Here is a 22,286-nt window from a genome sequence, read left to right as displayed (position 1 = left end):
GATGAAAGTGCGCAATGCAAATAGTTTTTGATATCCAGTCAATTCCTTTGTTTCGTTTTTATTATGACTAAACTTGAAAAGCTTTTTTCACAGAGGTACGTTGACAAAAACAGAAGAATAATAGGTAGCGTTCTTCTCCACCTTTTGGGTAAATTGGGAAATATTTTATCCCAAATTCCTCCAGGCTTAAGTTTTCGAAAATATCTTTCGCACTTGAATCGTATTTCATTTTGAGTGCTTGTTCTTGCAATACTTATACATGAGGTATGCCAGTGAAACATTTGGTTCGTAAATGTATGATATAACTCTTCTTTTTTCTGTTGCTTGAGGAAAAGTTCCACTTCATTTTTCAGTTCGAATAATCTCAAAAGCATGTTCCCTTTGGAAAGCCATCATACCTCCGTGTGAAACAAAAGAATTTTATGATCTGCTTCCAAATTCACACAAAGAGCTGCAAAAAGTCTCGTATTTAAAGCACTGTTCTTCACAAAATTGACAACTTTGATTGCTAAATTCAACGAGTCACGTCATCTGGAAAGGTTTTAGCAGCCAACACTTGTCTGTGTATGACGCAGTGAGTCGTGGTTACCGCTGGATTTTTTTCTTTCACCAATGTCACAAATCCAGAGTGAGAGCCAAGCATTGCTGGAGTACCGTCTGTGCATACACCAACCAGTTTTTCCCACGAAAGTCCATTTTCTTCAAAAAAAAACTTGGAAACCATTTTCATAACATCAGAAGCCTTTGATATGGTTGTCAATTCCTTTGAAAAAAGCAGCTCTTCTTTCACAGTTCCATCGTTAATGAATCGAACGTAGACAAGCAACTGCCAGCATTGTACTACATCAGTGGTATCGTCGCACTGAATTGCGAAAAAAGGAGAAGCTTTCACTGCCTCCACAACTTGAAGTTTTAGATCTTTTGCCATGTCATCGATGCGATGTTTCACGGAATTGTCGGAAAGCGAAATTTCCGATATTTTTTTCTTGCTTTCGGCACCAAGCACAATATCAGCTGCTTTCAACAAGCAAGGCCTCACAAGAGTTTCTCCTCTTATGTGCGCATTCTTGGCTTTAGCGATGAGCAATGACAGTTCATAAGATGCTTCTACCACTTTGGCCAACACTTGATGAAAAGCTCCACTAGTGTCCAGCTTCATGCGTTTTAAATTTAGAAGTTTAGCAGCAAAAGCGCTGTGGTTCTATGTCAAGTGTCACTCAAGACGAGTAGGTCTCAAGGCATCATTGCTGAGAACTGCGTGGCATACTATGCATTGAGGATGATCAATCCTGTTTTTTTCCATGACAGTGAAACCATACTTAATGTAGTCTTCATCATACTTCCTTTTCTTAATCGTGGCCAAAATATACTAATAAAAAAATCTATAAAAATAATTTTCCTGATTCATGAATAATAATGGATGCAAGTTAATTTGAGTCATCACAAACATTTATTTACTACTACTATTATGTACGGATGCACGCAGCCCTATATATACCCCACCACCAGTCTGGCAAGTAGCTGGTCTTGCGCGGTGAGTGGTGGAGGTAACCATTCCCACGATAGAACAGTCTTGAACACTCTTGTGAGTGAGCTAGGAAGTTTTAAAAAGTTCCATCGCTTTCTACATCATTCTTCAGCCTCCCCACCGGCTGAAATGGCACTCCTACATGTCGAAAGGCAAAAAAAATAAAAAATATTCGGATTTTGTGATATGAAATGTAAAAACATGGTAGTTTATATACTTTTATTTATAGTTGTATTTTTATTATTATTGTACTTTGTTATACCTTTGTTCTTGTCTACTTATATTCATAATAAAAAATGAGAAGATTGTTAATACTTTATTGTAGTTAAATAATATCGGGGTGTAATTGGACAATTTTATGAATAGTTATTATGTACACAGAATATATATAATTTACTGTGTGTTGGTCTATTAAATAAATCAATAAAATATAAAAATTATACTGATTGTGAAATTTTCATAAATTTTTTTAGCCTCGCGCCCCCCTTGGAATTTCTTCACGCTCCCTCGGGGGGGGGGTGCCCTCCAGTTTGGAACCAGTGCTCTACAACAAGGCCACAGAGGACTCCAGAGAAAACCAGGGTGAAAATGGGAAGCCACCTTCTCATGCTGCCACCTCTACTAGCAACATGAGCTGCAGTCTCTTTTCTTGCTACACTGGTCTCCGCTGAAAAGTTACATTTGTACAGCTACATTGATGAGGGGTATGGGAAACCACAACCCTGACCAGCGTAGCTATGCCAACAGAGCTGTATTACACTGGGGGTTTGTCGATGGAAGAGGGCTGCTGTTGACATAGCTAACATCGTTTGGGCGGTGGTGTTCCGACACTGACAGAAAACCCACTCCTATTGGCGTAGGCTGCATCTCTAATATGGGGCTATGCTGGCATAATTTCCGTATTGTAGACAAACCTTAACTCCCTGCCAACTTTCAGCCACCACTAGTTGCCAAAACACTCTCTCATACTGCATCCTTTTCCACACCTGGGATATCTCCGCTTCTCTCTGCCTTCAGTGAGAACCTTAAGAAAGGTTTAGGGGTTGATTCAGAAATCCATAGCAAATAACTTCTTTCTTAAGCAGCCAACCTTCACAAATATTCAAAGGCTTCTATAGGACACAGACGAGTAAAACCAAACTTTGAATTTCTAGCCCCAAACTCTCTTCTGAGAGGTGCTTTTCTCCAAAAATGGCTTGAGATTTTTTGAAAAGTAAAGGCCTCTTATTCTTGTCACACACATCATAAATATGCCATGCCTGATGCATGTTAGATTTGGTCAAAATGTTCCCAGCTGGGAGGTGTCACAAAAACTTTTTTGTGTGTGTTTAGCTAAATTATAGGAGGAGTTGGTCAAAACTGGGCTTATAATGGAGGGCTTTTAAAGAGTTCCTTCTTCCCCCAGTACCTAAGAAACTCTGGAATTCTTAAACAAGGGTGGCTTTATGAGCCTATAAATTCCAATGCACATTTTATAAACCTTGCTTGTTCTGCCAGTGTTCAGTGCAACTACCTGTGTGAGTGAAGTGCTTCTCATTCCTAAGTGGTTGCAGAATTGTGCCCCACACCTCAGAGAGGCTAGAAATATGGGAAAGAAATAAAAATGAAATTTAAATTTTGAAAAATGCAAATTGATATGTGATGATGAAAATATCAGAAAGGATGATATTCCGTGGACGAAGAAGATGCACAATGTGAAAAGTCATTGGGTGGTTAGTGGTAACAGCAGTTAGTAGATTAATTAAAGATGTAGACAAACTGTAAAGAATTCAGGAAAGAGCAACAAAAATGATGAAGACGCTGGAGGGACTGACTTACTGATGAAAGGTGGAAAAAAAAATGCTTAGCTCAGTGACAGCTTGGGAGAGGGGGTGGCATAAGTCTCCAGATATCTGAAGGGTTTGAAAGGCAGGAATGGAGAGGAATTGTTTAGCATGGTGGTAGGGGTTATATCTTGGAGTAAGGTATGAAATACATTGTTTAAGTAAAGGGGAATATAAGCTAATTGTCAAGAAAAACTTCCTGACATAAATCTACTACATTATGGAGTAGTCTTTTAAGGGTAGTGGTGGAAACCCCATCCCTTCGGACATTTATCCTAGACTGGATAAACCCCTTAAAATAGACTGTAGGGAGCAACCATGCATTAGTAGGAGGATGTTCTACAGCCTAGCAGGTCTTGTATGTCTCCAGTTACTATGGCTGCTAAAGCTGAACTTTCAGATACATATTGGGTTACTACATGGAGAGGTTATTAATATTTTGCTTTGATAGTTTTATATATACAGTAACTCGCTTAACGTACGTGTGTGTGTGTGTGTGAGTGACACACACACACACACACACACAGTACAAGTTTTAAATAAACAATTTAATACTGGTACACAGCGATGATGATTGTGAAGCTTGGTTGAGGCGCTGAAGTCAGAGGGTGGGATATTTCCCAGGGAATGCCTTACTGCTAAATGATGAACTAGCAATTGGCTGAGCCCTCAAGGGTTAACTTGTTGTTAATGTAGCCTCACACTCTACAAGGCAGCAGATTGGAAGGAGGGGAGACAGCATGGCAGAGAGAGACACATACCCTGTGTGAGAGAGAGAGAGAGGCGCATTTTCCCTTTAAGTATGCTGACCCTACTCTTAAGTACGCTGCCTTTTTAAGTTAATCAGCAAGCTGAGAGGGTTGCTGGCAGGAAGCTCCCTCCATCCTGAGCCCTGTCGTGTGTGTCCCTGCTCTATATGGAGATGGCTTAAGCGGGGTGTCAGAGCAGGGGGGAGGGGGACACCCTGACATTAGCCCCCTCTCCTCCCCACCCCTGCACAGCAAGCAGGAGGCTCCGGGAGCAGCTCCAAGGCAGAGAGCAGGAGCAGCACATGGCAGTGGGGGGGGAGGGACAGCTGAACTGCCGGCATTGATAGCGGCTATGCTTGATAGCTGCTATGTGGCTGCTGCACAGGGAACTTAGGGGAAGTGGGGGCTGCCGGTGCATCCTGGTGAGTACGGGGGGGGGGTGTCCTTTCCCCAACCTCCCCGCACTCACTGGCAGCGGGAAGCGAAGGGCCGCAGCTGGGAGGTGGCGGAGTGGAGCAGACTAGGGCCCTATTGCTCCACTTCCCATGCTGCCGGTGAGTGTCTGTCGGGGGGTGGGGGGTGTGGATAGGCGTCGGGGCAGTCAGGGGACAGGGAGGTGGGGTCCGGGGGGTCTCTGGAGGGGGCAGTCAGGGAACAAGGAACGGGGGGCCAAAGCAAGTTCGATATAACGCGGTCTCTCACCTATAACCTTTTTGTCTCCTGAGGACCACGTTATATCGGGGTAGAGGAGTGTGTGTGTGTGTATGTATATATATATATATCTATATATCTATATCTTTTTATTGTTATATCTACAGCAGGGACTCCTTTTTCTAGTTTTGTGGAGAGCCCAGCACTGACTGGGCCATTTGGGTGCTACTATAATGCAAATGAATATTCAGGAACAATAATTTGCTTACTAATCATTCTCTGGCTTGGTATCTTGTGACAAAACAATATATTCTGATTTCTATTTCAAATTGGGAACTTTGGGTTTTACCCTGGGAAAGGGTATAATCTTGCTGTGGGTTGCTGCTGCTATAGCGTTTTTTTGTTGTTGTTGTTTTGTTTTTTTTAAGGTACTGAGTTCCATTCTTAAAATTGAAACTTGAATTCATAAACTTGAAATCTGTTTTGCATAAAGACCTTTTTTTTTTGTCCTGGTTTATGTCCTCTTTACCGCCAGTTTGCAAGTGTTTTCTGCTAAGTGGTAAGTGCAGTTGTATTTATTATTTCAATGTAATCACAAAGGTTTCAAGAAGAAGGTGAATCTCATTTCAGGTAAAAATCTAATCTTATTTCCAGATTGTTAGGTGATGGGAAAGGAGTCTTAAACTTGGTCCCTGTGTGTTAGCTCCTGTTCTGTGTTTGGGAATTGTATTTCTCCAATGTTTTCTTAAAATGTACAAAAATATTTAGCTGAAGGATGTGATTGATGCATGAAAAGTAAATTACTATAATAATATTCTTAGATTTTGCTCCATGAGAGACCAGCTTTTTTATGGAGCTATTTAAGACTACTGGTCCAAGACAGTGTAGGAAATATTAAAGCTAGACCTAGAGATCACGCTGTACTTTGTATATATTGACCTTTAAATCATTACAATATTAAAAGCATGGGCAGACTGTTCATTGGGTTATCATAGTAAAATGAAGGCACACACATATTAAAATGACCTCACTTTAATTGGCTGATGGGCCTAACAAAATTTTCTACTATAAAACCCTATTTTTTCTTAGGGGGGGAAGGGGAATTGTTAAAAATCAAAGTAATAACGTGTTTGAGCCTGGGGATACAAAGCTTGGGCCCAAGAGCAGGTTTCTTTTTTTATTAAAATCGTTAAATGCCTTATGCTTCATCTAGGATTGCAGACTCAAATGATTAGAATGTTATTGGATTTGGGTGTTTCTTCTGCATTATTTAGCCCCATAAAAAGTGGAAAATTATTAATAGTTACAAACGTACCTCTCTGCAGTGCACTTCACTGGGTAGAGTGCAGGAGGCTGTCTGGACAAGTCACAGCCATTTATGCTCTAATCACTACAAGAAAGAATTCTGTTCCTGGAGCTGTCACTGACTCTCTGTGTGGCCCTTGGATAACTAGCCACTATTTTCCTTAGTTTACCTACTTGTGAAATGGGTTTAATGTTGATCTACTTCACTGGCATGTTGAGGCTCATTGGTTCCACTTATACAGCAACTTTCAATCAATGATTTCAAGTTGCTCTACAAAATAGTATCTATTAATTATTACAGTTTCTAAACATGTGACAAAGATCCTCATCTCCACAGGCTGTAATACCTGTCCTTTATAAAATGGGGCGATCATAGATTCATAGATACTAAGGTCAGACTGTGGAATAGCCTCCCAAGTGAAGCGGTGGAAAGGTTTCCCTTTAGGATACTTAAAACTATTCGGGGTGGGGGGGAAAGCTTTCTACAGAACAATACTTTATTGGCTGGGTATAGACAAGGTGAGCCAATAGATATTTTCCAACTCTAGTTTCTTTAATTCATATAACTTCAAATTGCAGTATTAGCGCACACAATACTACAATGAACTAAAAATAAAAGCTATTTCCTTGGGAAAATGCACCAAGCATACAATTTTTTTCGCAAAGTAAGTTGTACAACAATCTATATGAAATATGCTGTCACTGGTGCAGAACTGCAGTGTCTCAGGGATTTATTTTATATTAGCATACTAAAAATTAGTATTTGGCAGTGCCTGTGGAAAGAGATATTGTCTAATGCAGGGGTGGGCAAACTTTTTGGGTGGGGAAATTGCATGCAGGGCCATGAATGTAGGGCTGGGGCAGGGGGTTGGGGTGTGAGAAGGAGTGCGCGGTATTGGGAGGGGGTGAGGGCAAGGGGTTGGGGCAGAGGCAGGGTGCAGCATGTACAAGAGGGATCACGAAAGGGGGTTGGGATGCAGGAGGGGGTGCACAGTGCGGGAGGGGGCTCAGAGCAGTAGTGCAGGGAGGGGTGTGGAGTGCAGGAGGAGGCTCAGGGCAGGGGGTTGGGGTGCAGGGGGAGTGTAGCAGGGGGCTCATGGCAGAGGGTTGGAGTGTAGGGGGGGTGCAGGGTGTGGAAGGGGGTTGGGGTGCAGGCAGAGGGCTCAGGGCAGGGAGTTGGGGGATGGGGTGCAGGGGGGGTTCGGGCTCTGGCTTGACACCGCTTACCTGGAGCGGCTCTGGGGTGGCAGCAGCCTGCCCTGGGGCCAGGGCAGGCTCCCTTCCACTTTTGGGAATTATTTCAATAGCATAATAAGTAGTTATCCTTTCATGTTTTTAAGAGTAAATCACAATAGAAAAATTACCAACAGATTCTCTCATTTATGGTCAGTTCAAATTTTATGGTGACTTTACATTAAGTGACTGTTATTAACTTAGCAATTCCCTGTAACAAGATCAATTGTAAGAAAGCCACTTGTTTTAGGAGGTTTGTTGTCACTGGATACCGTAGCAGTGATTTACGTTCGTGGGAATTGCTATTTTTGTTGCAAGTCGGCTTCAGCCTCTGGGAACATCGTCTATTTCAGAGCAACTCTTGCCTCCTTCTCTTCACTGGGCATATCTATTGTTGCAGAAAGGTATATTGCCATTTATCTCTTTCTAGCTAACCAATCATGCTGTGGCATGGCTCACTCCTCTTTTCCTGTCTCTTTCTCCCTCCCACCCCTAATTAACATGACAGTTTTCTTTGTCTTGGAGCAGTATGGTCATAACGCTTTTCTAATTGACTGTCTCTCTGTTGGTTGTGCAGATCAGGGCCTGCCCTGCAGTCTAAGCTTCTCCAGTCCAGCTTTCAAACGTTATAGTAAGGATAGGAGAACATTTAAAGCTGAATATTATTTTGTTGTGACTGTCACAGAGTGCAGCTTTGTTAATGATTGGGGTGCTTTGTTGGGGAAAAACTCAAGCATCAGAACTAGAAGTTTGAAATATGGCTTCTGTGAATGTTGGATGTGAGCTTTTGCAGCTTGTGTGTAAACCTCCTTGGTTCTTGCAGGTGGTCTCCTTGGCATTCTTCTAGCTTTTTTGTATATGCCTCAGGTATGCTTGAACTGGTTTGTGGCCCTTAGCATCTTCTCTATCTCTGAATGGAAAAGGTCTGTAGAATAACCACTCAGACAATCACCCAAAAATAAATAAATAAATAAATAAAATTGTTCAGTGAAAGTTTCCCTATCTGACAAGACACTCTGCTCCTTTCTTCCTTCCAGGCAGACAAGAAGCAATCTATCTAAGATTTCTCCTTTTCAGCAATAAGAATAAATGTAAAAAATAGCTGGGCAGCCATTAGAATTCGCCTCAGCTTCAGAGGGCTAGTGAGCAAAGTTCAGAATGTATATACTAAAGCTTCCTTTTCTGATCCCAGGTGAAATCCTGAAATGACTTAATATGCTAAAGTACATGAGGATGCCAAATTTTGATTCCTCTCAATGCACACAGAAACTCCCATTACTCTGAATGGAAGCACTGTGTGCAGCAAGTAGAATAATTACCCTGACACAGCTGTGTTAAAAGAACATTATTGAGGTTTCAAAGTCAAGCACTCAACCTGAATTCTGGCCTTTCCTAACTTTTAACTGTGCAACCTTAATTCAGCCCTCTTGTGCCTGTGCATTATGATACAGTCTTGACTTACATGATCACATACTGTTTGCCACGGGGAAAAAACAGAAACTCCAAGTGGCATCATATTGACGCCCACATGGTCATCAGCATGGTTGGAACCCTTTGATCAATTGCACGGATCTCTTCCACTTGAGCTAACAGCGTAACTGATAGCAGCAGTAGGTTGTTGTCCTCCATGTGGACCAGTACTAAAGGGAGATGAGAGAGAGAGAGAGAGACTTTTTTCACAGATATTTGCTGACATCAGGGTAAATGAGACACTCTGGGATCTTGGGTTCCTTTCCAGAGTATGCTCTAGCAGTCACAGACTCTTCTGTCCATACAAATATGACTCCTTCTTCCCCATCCCCTCCAACCTGTCCCTATCCTCATCCTCTCTCTTTCTCATCCTGGCTCCTTGCCTACCCAGTCCCATGGTCTCGGTCTCCACTCCTCAGGCTTCTCATTCCAATCCCAATTTCCTTGCCCAGCTAGTCTTAATCTCTCCCTCTGGATGTACTGAGTCCCAATCTCTTCCTTCTCCCCCCCCCCCTACTTCCAGATGCTCCCCTCCCAACTCCTAGTCCCCTCTGGCTCCTCATCTGATCTGTCTGTTCTCTCCCCACTTCTCATTGGCTCCCAGTTCTAGTCTCCCTCCTCAAACTCCTCATCCAATCTCAGTCTTCCCCTCCCTGGTCCCTTGTCCCAGTCTCTCTGCCCAGCCACACCTCAGCTCCTTGTCAGATTTTATTTCCTCCTTGTGTTCCCTTCCATCTCCCCCCACATTGATTCCTACTCCCAGTCTCCTTGCCAGCTAGTTCCAGTGTCCCTTCGCCTGCCCGCAGCTCCTCATATGACCTTGGTCTTCCTCCCACCTACCCAGCCAATTGGGCAAAACAATGTATTTCCATCTAACCTTTTTCTTAGAAATGGCTAAACTGTTTGTTTTAGCTGAAATTTTCCAAAAAAACATTCAGCCTGAGGCAGACTCCCAGAATGGAAAATTGCACCCCAGATGATTACAGTTTGGTAAAGTCACAATCTACTGAGAACAGGGATGGTGCTAAAGTGGAAAATATTAGGCAACCTTACCAATAAGTGGGTGCTACCAGCATGTCTGTAATATTGTAAATATAAGGGTGTGTGAGTAGGGAGAACTTGTGTGGTCACTAATTTGTGCAGGGTGGCCTGATTATTTCCTGGGCCCTCTGGCCTATATTTATTTGTGTAATTAGGTTTGTCGCAATTATTTGCTTGCTTTTTTTTATATATATAATATTTTTTCATAGCAATTTTTAAAAATCAGAAACCCAGCATTAATTTGCAGATTTTCTCCTGGTGTTATGCCCCAACTAATGTACATTTTCTGATGTCTGACATTGTTGACTTTTAAGATATATTCATTTCATGTCAATCTGATTGTATATATGCAACTGAATAACTTGGTGTTCTTCTGAACACTTAGTGTTGGAGTGTGTCCTGGCATACATCACGGGCGCAATCCTACTTTCCTTGAGCATCTGAAATTCCCATTGAAGTCACTGGGACTCTTAAATGTGCAAGGAATGCAGGATCACACACCAAATTTGTAAACCAGCATTGCAAACAACAAGATCCTAAAATATTTCCTAATGAAAGTTCACAGTCTGGTTTGTCTGGACATCATGGCTCATGTGACTGTTAGATCTGCATTGCCATTGCAGCATGTGCTTTGCTCAGAAAGCGCTACATTGTATTTATCCAAAAGCTTTTTGCCTTTGGCTATAGTTCTCTCACCAGGAGATTAAACTCCCTCATGGTTTATAGACTGCTGCTGATATACATTTCCCCTGAAAACACTCTTGGGTAGCAACAGACTGGGATATTTTTAAATAGCCCCCTTTTCTGAAGTGAGTTTGACTTTGTTTTTTCTTGCTGAATATCTGGCAAAGAAAGAGGTCCCAGGTTTTGTCCTTCGGATGTTTGACTCCTACTTAATCTCTGGGGCATCTTTTAATTGGATTTATCCAAACAATTAACATATCATTTTGCCAGACACGGCAGGCCAGACACACACTTGTTTAGCATGGGATGCTTTTATTGAGCAGACAAACAAAATTGTAAAACGACAGATTCACCATTAAATCATGTGTCCACGATCAGCTGCACAGCAAAAATCCATCTGTTTAGTATCATGAGGAGTCATTTCAACCATCTGCAAATGAAGTATCCTAATTTATTGCACTCCCCATCTCACTTATTCAAGCTGTTCAGGTTTGTTTCTGTTTTTAAAAAATCTGCTGGTGGCATTTGTTAAACAGAAAGGCTGTGCTTTCTTTCACTGTACGAGAAGGACTGAACTAGGCGTACCATATCTTTTTCTTTTCTTGTTTGTATACAATTTGAGATTGAACTAGTCATATATTATTATTTATTGAATCATATGTCCAGCTTGCAGCTTCACACATGAAATCCCTTGGTAGCGTCATAATATGTAGATTGTTACTAATCTTTGTTTTATGATCCCAGTCACCTAACATGGGGTATAAATGTTGCAAAAGGCTTATACTCCTGTTACGTGATGGGTCAGTATCTTCTTACTCCCTTGGCCCCTGTTACAGTCAGGATTAGAGTATGGATTTAGCCTATATTAGGGTGATAAATTTGTATCCAAAATACAAATTGACCTATCTTGATTTCTCCTCCTCCCCTTTGAATGTTTAGGAAATGAACATTGGGCCCTATTCCTTTTCTACAGTGTGTGCACAATTACATTAGATGAATTACAATCAAGTCTGGCAAAACTCAGTCATAATTCTGACATTTCATCTCTGGGCTGCATAATATTTATGATAATGTAACTGTGAACTGCAAAGCTTTTATTTAGTATTGCTTATCTGTCCTTTACAAAGCTCTCCAGGTATAATATATCAAGCCTATAACCAGCTTTCAGAAATTGACAGTTCACATCCTTGACTGTCAATGTTGAGGGCACGACAAGAAAAACCTTACACATTTTACGTTTTAAAATCTATTTCTGTTCCCCATACTTTCTCCTTAAGCTTGAATGGGAGGACCAGAAATGCACTGGAGGTGAGGGGAAAGCAGGGAAAGGCCAAAGATGCAGCAAAATGAAAGTAGAAAAGGGAGGAATGATGGGTATTAAAGTTTGGGCATTGGCACAGGTATAAACCATGGGAGCAAATCCTCTTGATGGACTTTTAACCTTGCTATAAACAGCTGCAGATATATTCATTGTTTTCTTTCTGCGTACTGTTGGGCTACCTATTTTTGACTCTGGAGCACACATTGCATGGTATGATGTACAAGAAATAAGTTCTTCGCATTAAGTGTTTATTAAGAGAGACTAGAGGGTGTGTGTGTGAGCCACTCACAGGAGGCCGTAACTGTTGCAGTGAAAAGATATTTGAAGTCTGTTTGATCTTCACCATATTACTTACACTGATTATGCTGCACATAAAGTTATGTAATTTATTTTCATAGGATGTCATCAAGTCAAATATCACAGCGTGATTTTTAAAAGGATTTAGATAACTTCTTGGCCACTGGTATTCATGTCTGTAGGTACTAAGGTAACAAAACTATAGGCTTTAGGGGGTCAGAAAGCAATTATCCACCCCTAACTAGAGCACTGTGTGACTGGATTAAGTGTGTTGTGTGGACTTGGTGGTAGCCTTTCTCTGCAGCATCAGGTATTGACCACTGTTCCTGTAGGTAGATCAATGCTATCATGGTCTGGTAAAGGTAAACCTGTATAAAAGTTTCACGTCTTTCCACCTGTAATACTTCCCAGGGTTGTGAGGCTCCTTGCTGTCACCTGCCTTTAGCAGGAGGAAGCCTTGCCTATGCCTGCTGGATGTCAGCTCCCTGACTCCATCTGTCATGGGGAACACAAGCTATCCCCTCTTAGCCTACAGAGGCTCTGCTGTCCCTCTGCAGTTGAGCATGGCTATCACTACAACCCACACATCATCCCGAGTGTCTCCCTTACCAGTTACACCTTAGATCACAGCTCCACTTCAGACGCAGCACTTAGATGTGTTTTATAGTGAAAACAAGTATGAATGTATTTAACAAAGAATAGAAATTTGAGAAATAGCAAGTAAAAGTATTGGAAACAAATGGTTACATGTAAAATAAAATCGTAACATGCACTCTAGAGCCTAGACTTAACTAACAAGATATGTTCCTGTCTAATGAAGTTTAGCTCACCCCAAGTCTTTGCAGCATTTGCCAGCCAGCCTGTCTGTGACCCTTCATTCATAAAAACAGAACATGTTAACACTGTGTCTTCTAGGTGAAGGATCTAGGTGTACTCAGTACTCCCAGTTATATCTCCCAAATCCATTGTTTTTGCTTGTAAACTTCCTTGCTGTTTTTGCTTTTTCCTACGTCTTTCCTCTTGTTGAATTCACCATCTCCTGATTTAGCATCAGGCTCAGTAACGCAAAAAGTACACCTGGAGGAATTCTGTGCCACTGCACATGCGCAAAATTCATGTCCCCTGCAGATTTCTTTGCTTTCCCACAGAAAAATGACTTTCTGACAGGGAAGCAAAGGGAAGCTGCAGGAGCAGTCATGCACCACTCCCTAGTGGAGTAGGTACATCAGGCACATGGAGCAGCTGGCGGACGGGTAAATCACCATGGGGCTGGGGACACCCCAGCCAGTGGCTCCTACCCTAAGCCAGGATCAGCTGCTAGTCCCGGCTGGGCTGGAGGCAGGAGAGGACAGGACTTCCTCTTCTCCTGCAAGAGGTGTCTGGGGCTGTGTCAGACCCACCCCAGAAACTTCCCCCAGCTGCAGGAAGCTCACCATCCTTCCTTGCTTCCTGCCTCCATTGTGCCTCAATTGTGGTGGGAGGGGTCACTGTACGGGGAGCTGCTCCCTCATCCACCCAGCCCCCGTGCATCCAGACCTTTCATACCCAGACACCCTTGCCAAGCCTCACCAGGTACATCCAGAACTCCCCTAGCCCTCCATACCTGAACCCCACTCCACTGAATCTGAACCCCTGCATCTGGAGCTCCGCCTGCACAGACCCCCTGCCTCCAGATCCCCACCCCTGCACCCAGACCACCCCCCAATGAGTTCCCTGCACTCAAACCTTGACCTTGACGCTCGACCCCCTGCACCATCCTGAGCCCCCACGCCACTGACCCCCAACTAGCTGCACCCATACCCCCATCCCACCAAGCACCACTTCCCCACACCCAGACATCCCCTGCTGAGATCCAGCACACTCAGACCCCTCTTCTGAGCCCCAATCTCCTGGAAGTCCCTGGAGAGTCCCATTGTCCCTGCACCTGGAATCACCCCCAATGAGCCTCTGTGCATCCAGATCCCCCACACCTTGACCCCCCCCACTGAGCTGCCTGCACCCATACTGCCCCACACAGAATCCTTTCACCCCACACCTAGATTCTCCCACACTGAGCCCCTCCACATTTGGATCCTACCTGATTGAGCCTGCCCCACCCCTGGTGTGCCTGGGGCAGAAGGGCAGGGCCCCAGGGTGCCCGGGCCTTGTGCTGTGTCAGGGTTGGGTGCATCCTCATTGCTGAGTTCGTGTCTGGGAAGTGTGGGGTGGATGGCTGCAGGGTGATCTCCCACCTTCAGCAAGCCAGTGGCCTGTGCTCCCACTGCTATGCTGGAGCCTCTGCATTTATTTATTGACAAATAAAACTTGTGAAATTTTGCATATTTTGGAATATTGTGCCCAGAATTTTTAATTTTGGCGCAGAATTCCCTCAGGAGTTAAAAAAAAAAAAAAAAAAAAAAAGTCTCCATTGTGAAATGGACTGTACACACATGACCAGTTGGAGAGAGCTAAGCGGCTCTTCCCTCCTACTTGACAGGAGCATGTTTATCACCTCCTGGTGACCTGCCTTAACTCATGTACCTTTAGAACATAATTTTCAGTACAGATACATAATTCCTTAAACAAATGATCCGATGTACATTTTGCAATGATTATGATGACCAAGGGGCTCTTGGTAGAGAATTCACTTGCCACCTTTCGGTCAACTTAATATGCATACATCTGGCCCAGGGGGGTCCCAGGAAAACTCTATACATCCCTGGTGCCCTCTGCCAGTTAGCCCCAAGAGGTTCCTAAGTCATACCCTCTTTAATTTTTCTCTTTGTTTTGTCCCTTTTTGTAGTGTCAAGATGGTGCTGATGTGGACCAGTGGCGATACCTTCAAGACTGTTTACTTTATCCTGAACCAGGCTCCTTTCCAGTTCTCAATTTGTGGCCTGCTCCAGGTCTTTGTGGACATAGCTATTCTGCTACAGGTTTACTTCTACAGCTACTACCCTCAGAAGCCAGCATCACACACTGCACACCCAGCCAGTACAAAGGCACTCTGAAGCACGTGGTGGAGATGGCTACAGGTCAATGGTGTTGTGAAGTCTGCCTGTGCAGCTTTTCCTTCCACTTGTAAATACTATTTTGATGAGTTGAAAACAGAAGAGAGAAGAATGCTTGAAAACATAAAAAGTTTGGTATTTTTAATGATTTGCTTCTGTTTGGTTTCAGATTCAGTGTATAGAATTTGTTTTTCTGGGGGTAGGGTGGGGGGTGGACAGTCTGTTTATTTTTTGCATACATACCTATGAGCCTTATAAATTCGCGTGTGTGTGTGTGTGTGTGTGTGTGCATAATTGCAAGGGCTGGATGTTTGTTTTTTTAATGCTATTTAAAGAAATGATAAACCACAGAGATGATGATTGAATATTTTGTCTGAAGCTTTTACCTATTTATATTAAGTATGTACATTTGAAGTAAGCTTGGAATATTAGAGTTAAATATTTCAGTGATCTATGAAGACACTGACAAAGTTTCAAAAAGGATGGGTGCAGTGGATCGGGAAGGGACTGAGAAGGAATGGTGAACAATCTAAAGTAAACCAATAATAGCCAGTATAAAATGTAAATGTACTGTTTGCACGCACACTCACACTGCTGGATCAGTGTGGCAGTGAATAGACAAGGTGAGGGATAGTTTCAGGGAGGTTATGGTGTGGATGATGCTATGGCCAAATCTAAACGAGACATAGCTAGTTACCAGGTGGGATGAAGGGAGAATTAAGGGGAAGGAGAGAGAGAGTCTAACGTAACTAAGTAGTCTTGCTTTGAAGCAGCTGCTTTCAGGAAGAGAATGGGGCTCTGCCTGATTAGGGGTGCACAACTGGGTCATTGATGGTGTGTGACAAAGACTCTGGTGGGTTGTTGGGATGCCTTCAGCCATGCTGAATGGGGCCAGTAGGCAGGCATTGCCAGGAGTGCAAGTGAAAAATTTCTAGGCACTGGTTGAGAAATTGGGAAAAGCAGGAATAAAGATGTGTCAATGAAAATGGGTTACTAAGGTTTGGAGGGGGAGAAGTAAAGCAGTAATCTAGAGAGCAGGGTCTGCTTTCTAATAATGTGGTTACTTAAATACTGAGATTCACATTAGTATTATTGACTGCCAAGTGACACCAGTTTGTGTTCTGGGGTATTTCTTGTGTTAGCCAGTCATGCAAATGCTACAAAGGAATAGGAGTGAAGAGAAGTATAATGGTTTTTCTGCTATTCAAGATCTTCCAGACTGTTTTCTTTTAGAAAGCTAGATAGTAGCTGGAAGGGAAAGTAAGAAGGCCTGAGGGGCATATAATGTTATATATAATCTAAGTCGTATATAATTTTATGTTTGCCAACATCAGTCATTGTGCCCTTTCTGAGAATTAGCACTTCTCTGGAAATACTAAGTGGATACAGTTTTAATGTTCAATTATCAAGCCCTTTGGCTTCAGCCAGTTGCCATAATGAGCCTAGCTTGACCTGTAGGAGATGAATAGAGAGAGATTACTGAGTCCCAGAAACAGTTATCTGTGTTGTCTTCTTCTTTGAGACTCAGTCTTTCCTGCCAGATAAATGCTGCCTTCCTGCAGATACTGGTGTTTAGGGCAGTGCTAGATTTCCAGTGAGACATTTTGTTTTCTGAGAACATTCCAAAAAGATACACTATAATAAATAAGGCAACAATTCTGGGATATTACATCTTCAGTTTCAATCAGGTATTCTCACTAACCTGCTATATTTGGCTCTACCATGCTTTAGGTATGGACCATCTTTAATGGGGGGTGGCCATATTCTTGTGAAGAGTAAAAGCATATAGTCACAATGCAGTAAAGTCTATCAGGAATGTTTATTTTAGGATAATTGACACCAAATTGTCCTTTGCTATTGTGCTTTGGCTTTCATTGTTTCTGAATTCTTAATCTCTCAGTCTACAATAAATCCCAACCTGGCTGGCTTGACCTTTGGGATCCCACTCCCCATGCATTTCTTGGAGGTGATGTCCTCTCCTTCTGTTAGCCAAATCCTGCCCCATTGGCAAAATTCTCATTATCTTCAATGGGGTCTGGATTTGGCTGTATGGGTGTGGCATGATCCAAGCACAGTATAGCATTTGTGCACCCTAAGCCTCTGTTTATTATGGAGCAGCCTCTGAGCTGATCATGTTCCCCCTTCGGGATGGCTGGGTGGCGAGCGCTGCCATGGCAGCTGGATGCAGAGGAGATTGGTACATCCCAGAGTAACAGGTAGGACCTGCCCTGGTCTTTGGTGCTTGCAGGGGGACTACCCGGGCCACTGGCAAATCTACGCAAATAAACCAAAACTCAGGAAAGGTGTTCAATCTGAGGGCCTGGCATAGAGTGCTATGGTCAAACTCTGACTCCTTGCTTTTTGTTTGACACCATGCTCTTTTATGCCTGAAGTGACCTTACAAAGACAATGTTTGTGGCATGGCAGACTATGAATGTTTTATTCCTCTCCCTTTCTCAAATGTTCTGGTTGTGTTAAAAGAACATCTGGGCTTTTCTCTTTTTAATTAAAAACTTAACGACTGTCCTCTGTGGTGTACGCTGCTTCAATGAGGATTGTATTTCTACTTGTATGCAAACACTTCCTCACATGTTTTAATGGTTTGGTTTTTTAATAACTTGTAGTACTAAGATTTTTGTACCTGGTGGTCTTTTTTTCTATTGTTGTTTGAAACAGGGGTGTAATAGCTAAATGGCTGCTAAGGTCTCTTGGCTTTGTGTAACAGGTATTACTGAAGATAAAATGAACATGGTTTTTCCTTTCTTCTTTTGGGACTCTTTGGTCTGCAGATTCTTAAGTCTGCTGTCACTACCAAAACCAGTATGCTTTGTGAACATGTTTCTTTCATACCAGAGCTGCAAATGCTGGAAGAGAAGCCAGTGGACTAGTGTCTAAAGTCATTTTCTATTTAGAGCATTTGAAAAGCTGGGATACTTGGCTAGGAACTTTCTTGAATGTCATCTTGAAAGATGCTTTAAAAGCAAAGTTACAGAACTTTTTATATGTAAGGAATTATCTGTAGCAGTGATCACCTCAGAGAATTAAGAAATCAGTGACTTTAAGTGCATCTTTGTTGAATGTATGGTACATTTCATGGAGCTCTCACATTCTCTGTCAATTGCAGTGATTTTAAAAACAATTAAATAAATAAATCAATTATACATAGATTCAGTGTTGCTTTGTTTTCTTCAAATGGAAGAAAGGAATCTTATTATTTAAAGATTTTGTATTGCTCATCTGGTCTGGGACCTTGTCCACACATTTGTTCCTAGAAAGGACAAGCAGGCTTTGGTTGCTATATAAGTAATCATGAAGTATGCAATGTCCAAAGATTAAAGCCTCAGACTAGGATTCACAATATAGGGTCCTAGTGGGGTGGATAAAAATCAATGATAGTTTTGGGGGGGGGAATAAAAAAATCAGATTTTTTTAATTTAAATTTAATTTTTTCTTGTTTTAAATGATGATGATTTTTTTCTTTTTAAAAATAAACCTGTTTAAAATGAAATCTGAATTTAATACAAAATATGTTAAGGCCTAAACTTGTATAATCTCTTAAAACATTTAAATAAAAAATAAATAGGCTGAATCCATGCGCTTCTGTCAACAATTTTGGATTAAAGGCTGCCTTACTGTATAAAGAAAGAATTAGGAGGGAAGAAATCTAATGGTTGAAGTCAAGCTTTATAAATATGAGTCATGTATAAACAATAGGTTATGTACTGTATTGTGGGGACTTCAGGGGGTGTGCTGCTGGGTACAGGAGAGTGGCAAGATCATCGCAGGCATTGGGGCCTGGCCTCTGACTCCAGGAGATACCATCCTGTATCTCATCAGGATCATCCATTGAGCCCACCTGCCTGGTCTCAGACTCCTGTTTTATAGCTTCCCCCTACATGCCTGGCTCAGTTATCAACTTATGAATATTCATGACTCCACCCATCAGTCACCATTTTCTAACATACTAAAAATGTACAGTTAATAAGAATCTGAAAATATTAAGCTATATAATTTGCTTAAATAAATGTGTATAGGTATAGTATGTCCTCCGAGGTAGCAAAAAGATGTATCAAAACTAGTATAAAGAGACTATTTAGTTGTAAATGGTTATATCAATGAATGAGAATGCACCTTTCTTTAGAAAATAACTGAAGTACAAATAGAAAAGTTGGTTAAAATCAGATGATTTAAATAGAGGCTTTCCACTTGGTGATTTAAATCAATCCACCCTGCTGGGTTCTGCCTCCAGCTCTCTCATGGACTGTCTTTGTGGCCTTGAATAAATCACTTTACCTCTGTGTGCCTCAGTTCCCAGGTAGAAAATGGTGGATAGTGACTCATGGGAATGAAGTGTGAATTATTATTCAATGATTGCACCTTGCAAGGGTTCTCAGGAGGTCGTATTAGGGGAAGAATAAGAGACCAGACATAGAACCACGTGTCAAACATCCCCCCCTCTATTATTCCCCAACTATCCAAACATTTCCACAGCCTTTTTGAAGGGGGTCAGGGAACTGAAACTACTCAGGATTCCTTGGCCATAAAATCATGCCATGGTTTACATATGAACATTTCCCCATACCAGTCATGGGGGTGTGTGTGTGTCATTACATCCTTGCATGTTAATTAGAAAATGAAAGCAATCAGGTCTAGAATGGTCCATTGGGCACTGGGGCATTTGACCAACATGTGGCTTGCTGGTGGAGTTTGGTTCCCCCTGCCATCCATGTTGCTAGTGGAGCATGTGGTAGATAGGAAGGAACTGGGGAACTGTTGTTTCTGCTTTTAGTGATTGGGGAGCTACTGCTATTATTTGTAGAGCAGAATAGAGACTGAGGAGATAGGGTTGCCAACTTTCTAATAGCAAAAACCAAACACGCTTGCCCTGCCCATGCCCCAAGGCCATACCCTTTCTCCAAAGTCCTGCCCCCACCCTGCCCCTTTGCTGAGGCTCCACCCACCATCCCCTCTCCCCTCCCTCCATCCCTGCTCGCTCTCCCCACCCTCCCTCACTCACTCATTCTCACCAGGCTGGGACAGGGGGCTGGGGTGGGGGCTCTGGGGTGGGGCTGGGGATGAGGGTTTTGGAGTGCAGGAGTGGGGACTCTGGGCTAGGGCTGAGGGGTTTGGAATGTGGGAGGGGGCTCCTGGCTGAGGCGGGGGTGGGTGGGTGGGTGGAGGGTATGGGCTCTGGGCTGGGGGTACAGCCTCCAGGGTGGGGCCAGAAATGATGGTTATTGGGGCTGGAGGTTGGGGGGGGATAAGGGCTCTGTCTGGGGCCGGGGATGAGGTGTTTGGGGTGCAGGAGGAGGTTCCAAGCTGGGGCAAGGGGTTGGGGCGTGGGCTCTGGGCGGGAGTTTGGGTGTGGGAGGGGACTCTGGGCTGTGGGGGGGGAGTAAAGGCTCTGGCTGAGGGTGCTGGCTCTGAGGTGGGGCCAGAGATGAGAGTTTTGGGGTGCCAGAGGGGGCTCTGTGCTGGGGCAGGGGATTGAGATGCAGGGTGTAGACTCCAGGAAGCAGTTTGGGTGCAGGGGGGGCTCCAGGCTGGGGCAGGGGGTTGGGTTGCGGGGTCGGGTGCAGGCTCTGGACAGTGCTTACCTCAGCTGGCTCCCCACAAGTGGCTCTTTACCTTGTAATTTTAATTGTGGAGATGAAAAAACAATACATGGCAATTGAGCATTTCTGCCTTTTAAAATTATTTATTTGGCAGCACTCTGTGTTTAGCCTAACAGATTAGTAAACGCCAGTAATAATTATTTTTTAGTCTGACTTCAGATCTATTAAAAAATCTCTCTCTCTCTCTGTAGCTATATATAAAATCAGTGTACACATTCTAAAAGAAACATTGGCAGCCATGGTGTTAGAATGTCTCCTTGGTTCCTTAGAACATCCAGAGATGATATGAGAAGAGAGTTAACTAGGAAGCTAGAGGTGTGATTCCAAATAGCATTTTTGTGCTTTGCAGCTGACAGCTGGGTTCAGGTTGGGGGTGTCCCTGATGGGGTGAGTGGCTTTAATTCAGGAAAGGCGGTGAGGGGTAGAGGACCTTGAGCAATAGAGACCATTTCTGGGAGGGAAGGTGAAGCCACCTCCTCGAGAACACAAAGAGAATAGCAGTATCCAGAACAAAGCTGTGAAAGGAACCTTAGTCTTATATTTTTACTTTCTTTAAACAAAGGAAATTAAAACACATCTCTAAAGAAAGATTAAAAAATCATGAAGTGGCTGTCTAAAAAAACAAGGTCTCAAATTCTCCACTTTACTCTGGATTTACACCAGGGTAGCACATTTTTAAACTGTCCCAAGGGATTACCGGGAGCCCAGTAATAGTGTGAGAGTTTAGTTTTAATTTTTTTGTTGACATTTTGCAGCAGAAAGTGTCAGTGTGAATATTAGCAGTGGCCAGGTGAAAATATTGTTCAAGTATATATGAGAGCAAGTATTAGCGTAAAAGATGTACAGTGTGGCTCTAACAAATAAGATACACGTCTAGAAAAACACATCGAATTTCTCCAAGTCGCACAACTATGTGTGTGAGTGACACGATCCCAAAGGACTTCAGAAGCCCAGAGTAAATGATGGTGCAGTGAACTTCAGCTGTCAACTTCCCCCCACCCCCTACATTTTTGTGAATTTAGAGCGTGTGAAAGATGCTGGATTACTTGCTCTGGAGCAGTGAAGTGCTCTTCTTAGGGCTTGTCTACACTGAAAATTTACAGCACTGCAACTTTCTCGCTCATGGGTGTGAGGAACCCTCCCCCCACTGGCAGCTATGCTCCTTGTGGAGGTGTTTTTTTAGAGTGCTGGGAGAGTTCTCTCCCAGCGCTCTGCCGTGACTACACAAGTCACGTGAAAGCGCTGCAGTGGCAGCACTTTAGCGTTGCCAGTGTAGACTAGTCCTTTGATGCTGCAGCAGTGCAGATTTCCCCTTGCCTATTCCTTTTTATTGTACCTCAACCCTGCTGTGATGGCATTACCTTTACGGGCTAAAGGGTAGTTTGGCTTCCATGGCCAAGAAAGTTTCTGCACTGAGGCTACCGATAACTATGCCAGTGATGAAAATGACTTTGTGATTTTGGTCCCAGTCTGAGTAGAAGCTTTAACAGAGACCATCTGCTCATTTCACAAAGCTAATTGTACAGTAACAGCTTTGGTCATTGCTGATCAGGGCTGGTTTTGAACGTGCAGTGGTGAG

General features: G+C 43.0%; 1 protein-coding gene across 9 annotated transcripts in view; it reads left to right on the top strand.

Moving 5' to 3' along the window:
* SLC66A2 (solute carrier family 66 member 2) overlaps positions 1–22,286 on the top strand; it is a 122,121-nt gene that overhangs the window by 91,816 nt on the left and 8,019 nt on the right. For 2 of the 9 annotated variants that reach the window (XR_006278966.1, XR_006278967.1), the window contains 2 exons: positions 7,643–8,989; positions 14,885–15,013. The exons of 1 other annotated variant lie outside the window; for it this stretch is intronic. Coding sequence is in view for 4 of the 8 variants with exons in the window: in XM_038391064.1 (XP_038246992.1) it covers positions 14,885–15,092 (208 nt within the window). In the remaining 4 variants the exon portion in view is untranslated. Of the gene's footprint in view, positions 1–7,642; positions 8,990–14,884; positions 18,258–22,286 lie in introns of those variants that run through there. 6 more of the 9 variants (XR_005291233.2, XR_005291234.2, XM_038391064.1 and 3 more) reach the window with 4 other exon arrangements.

This window comes from Dermochelys coriacea, chromosome 2, assembly GCF_009764565.3.
Source record: "Dermochelys coriacea isolate rDerCor1 chromosome 2, rDerCor1.pri.v4, whole genome shotgun sequence".
Taxonomy (NCBI): Eukaryota; Metazoa; Chordata; order Testudines; family Dermochelyidae; genus Dermochelys; species Dermochelys coriacea.
The sequence above is the reverse complement of the archived record's forward strand: the minus strand, read 5'-3'. Positions and strand labels throughout refer to the sequence as shown.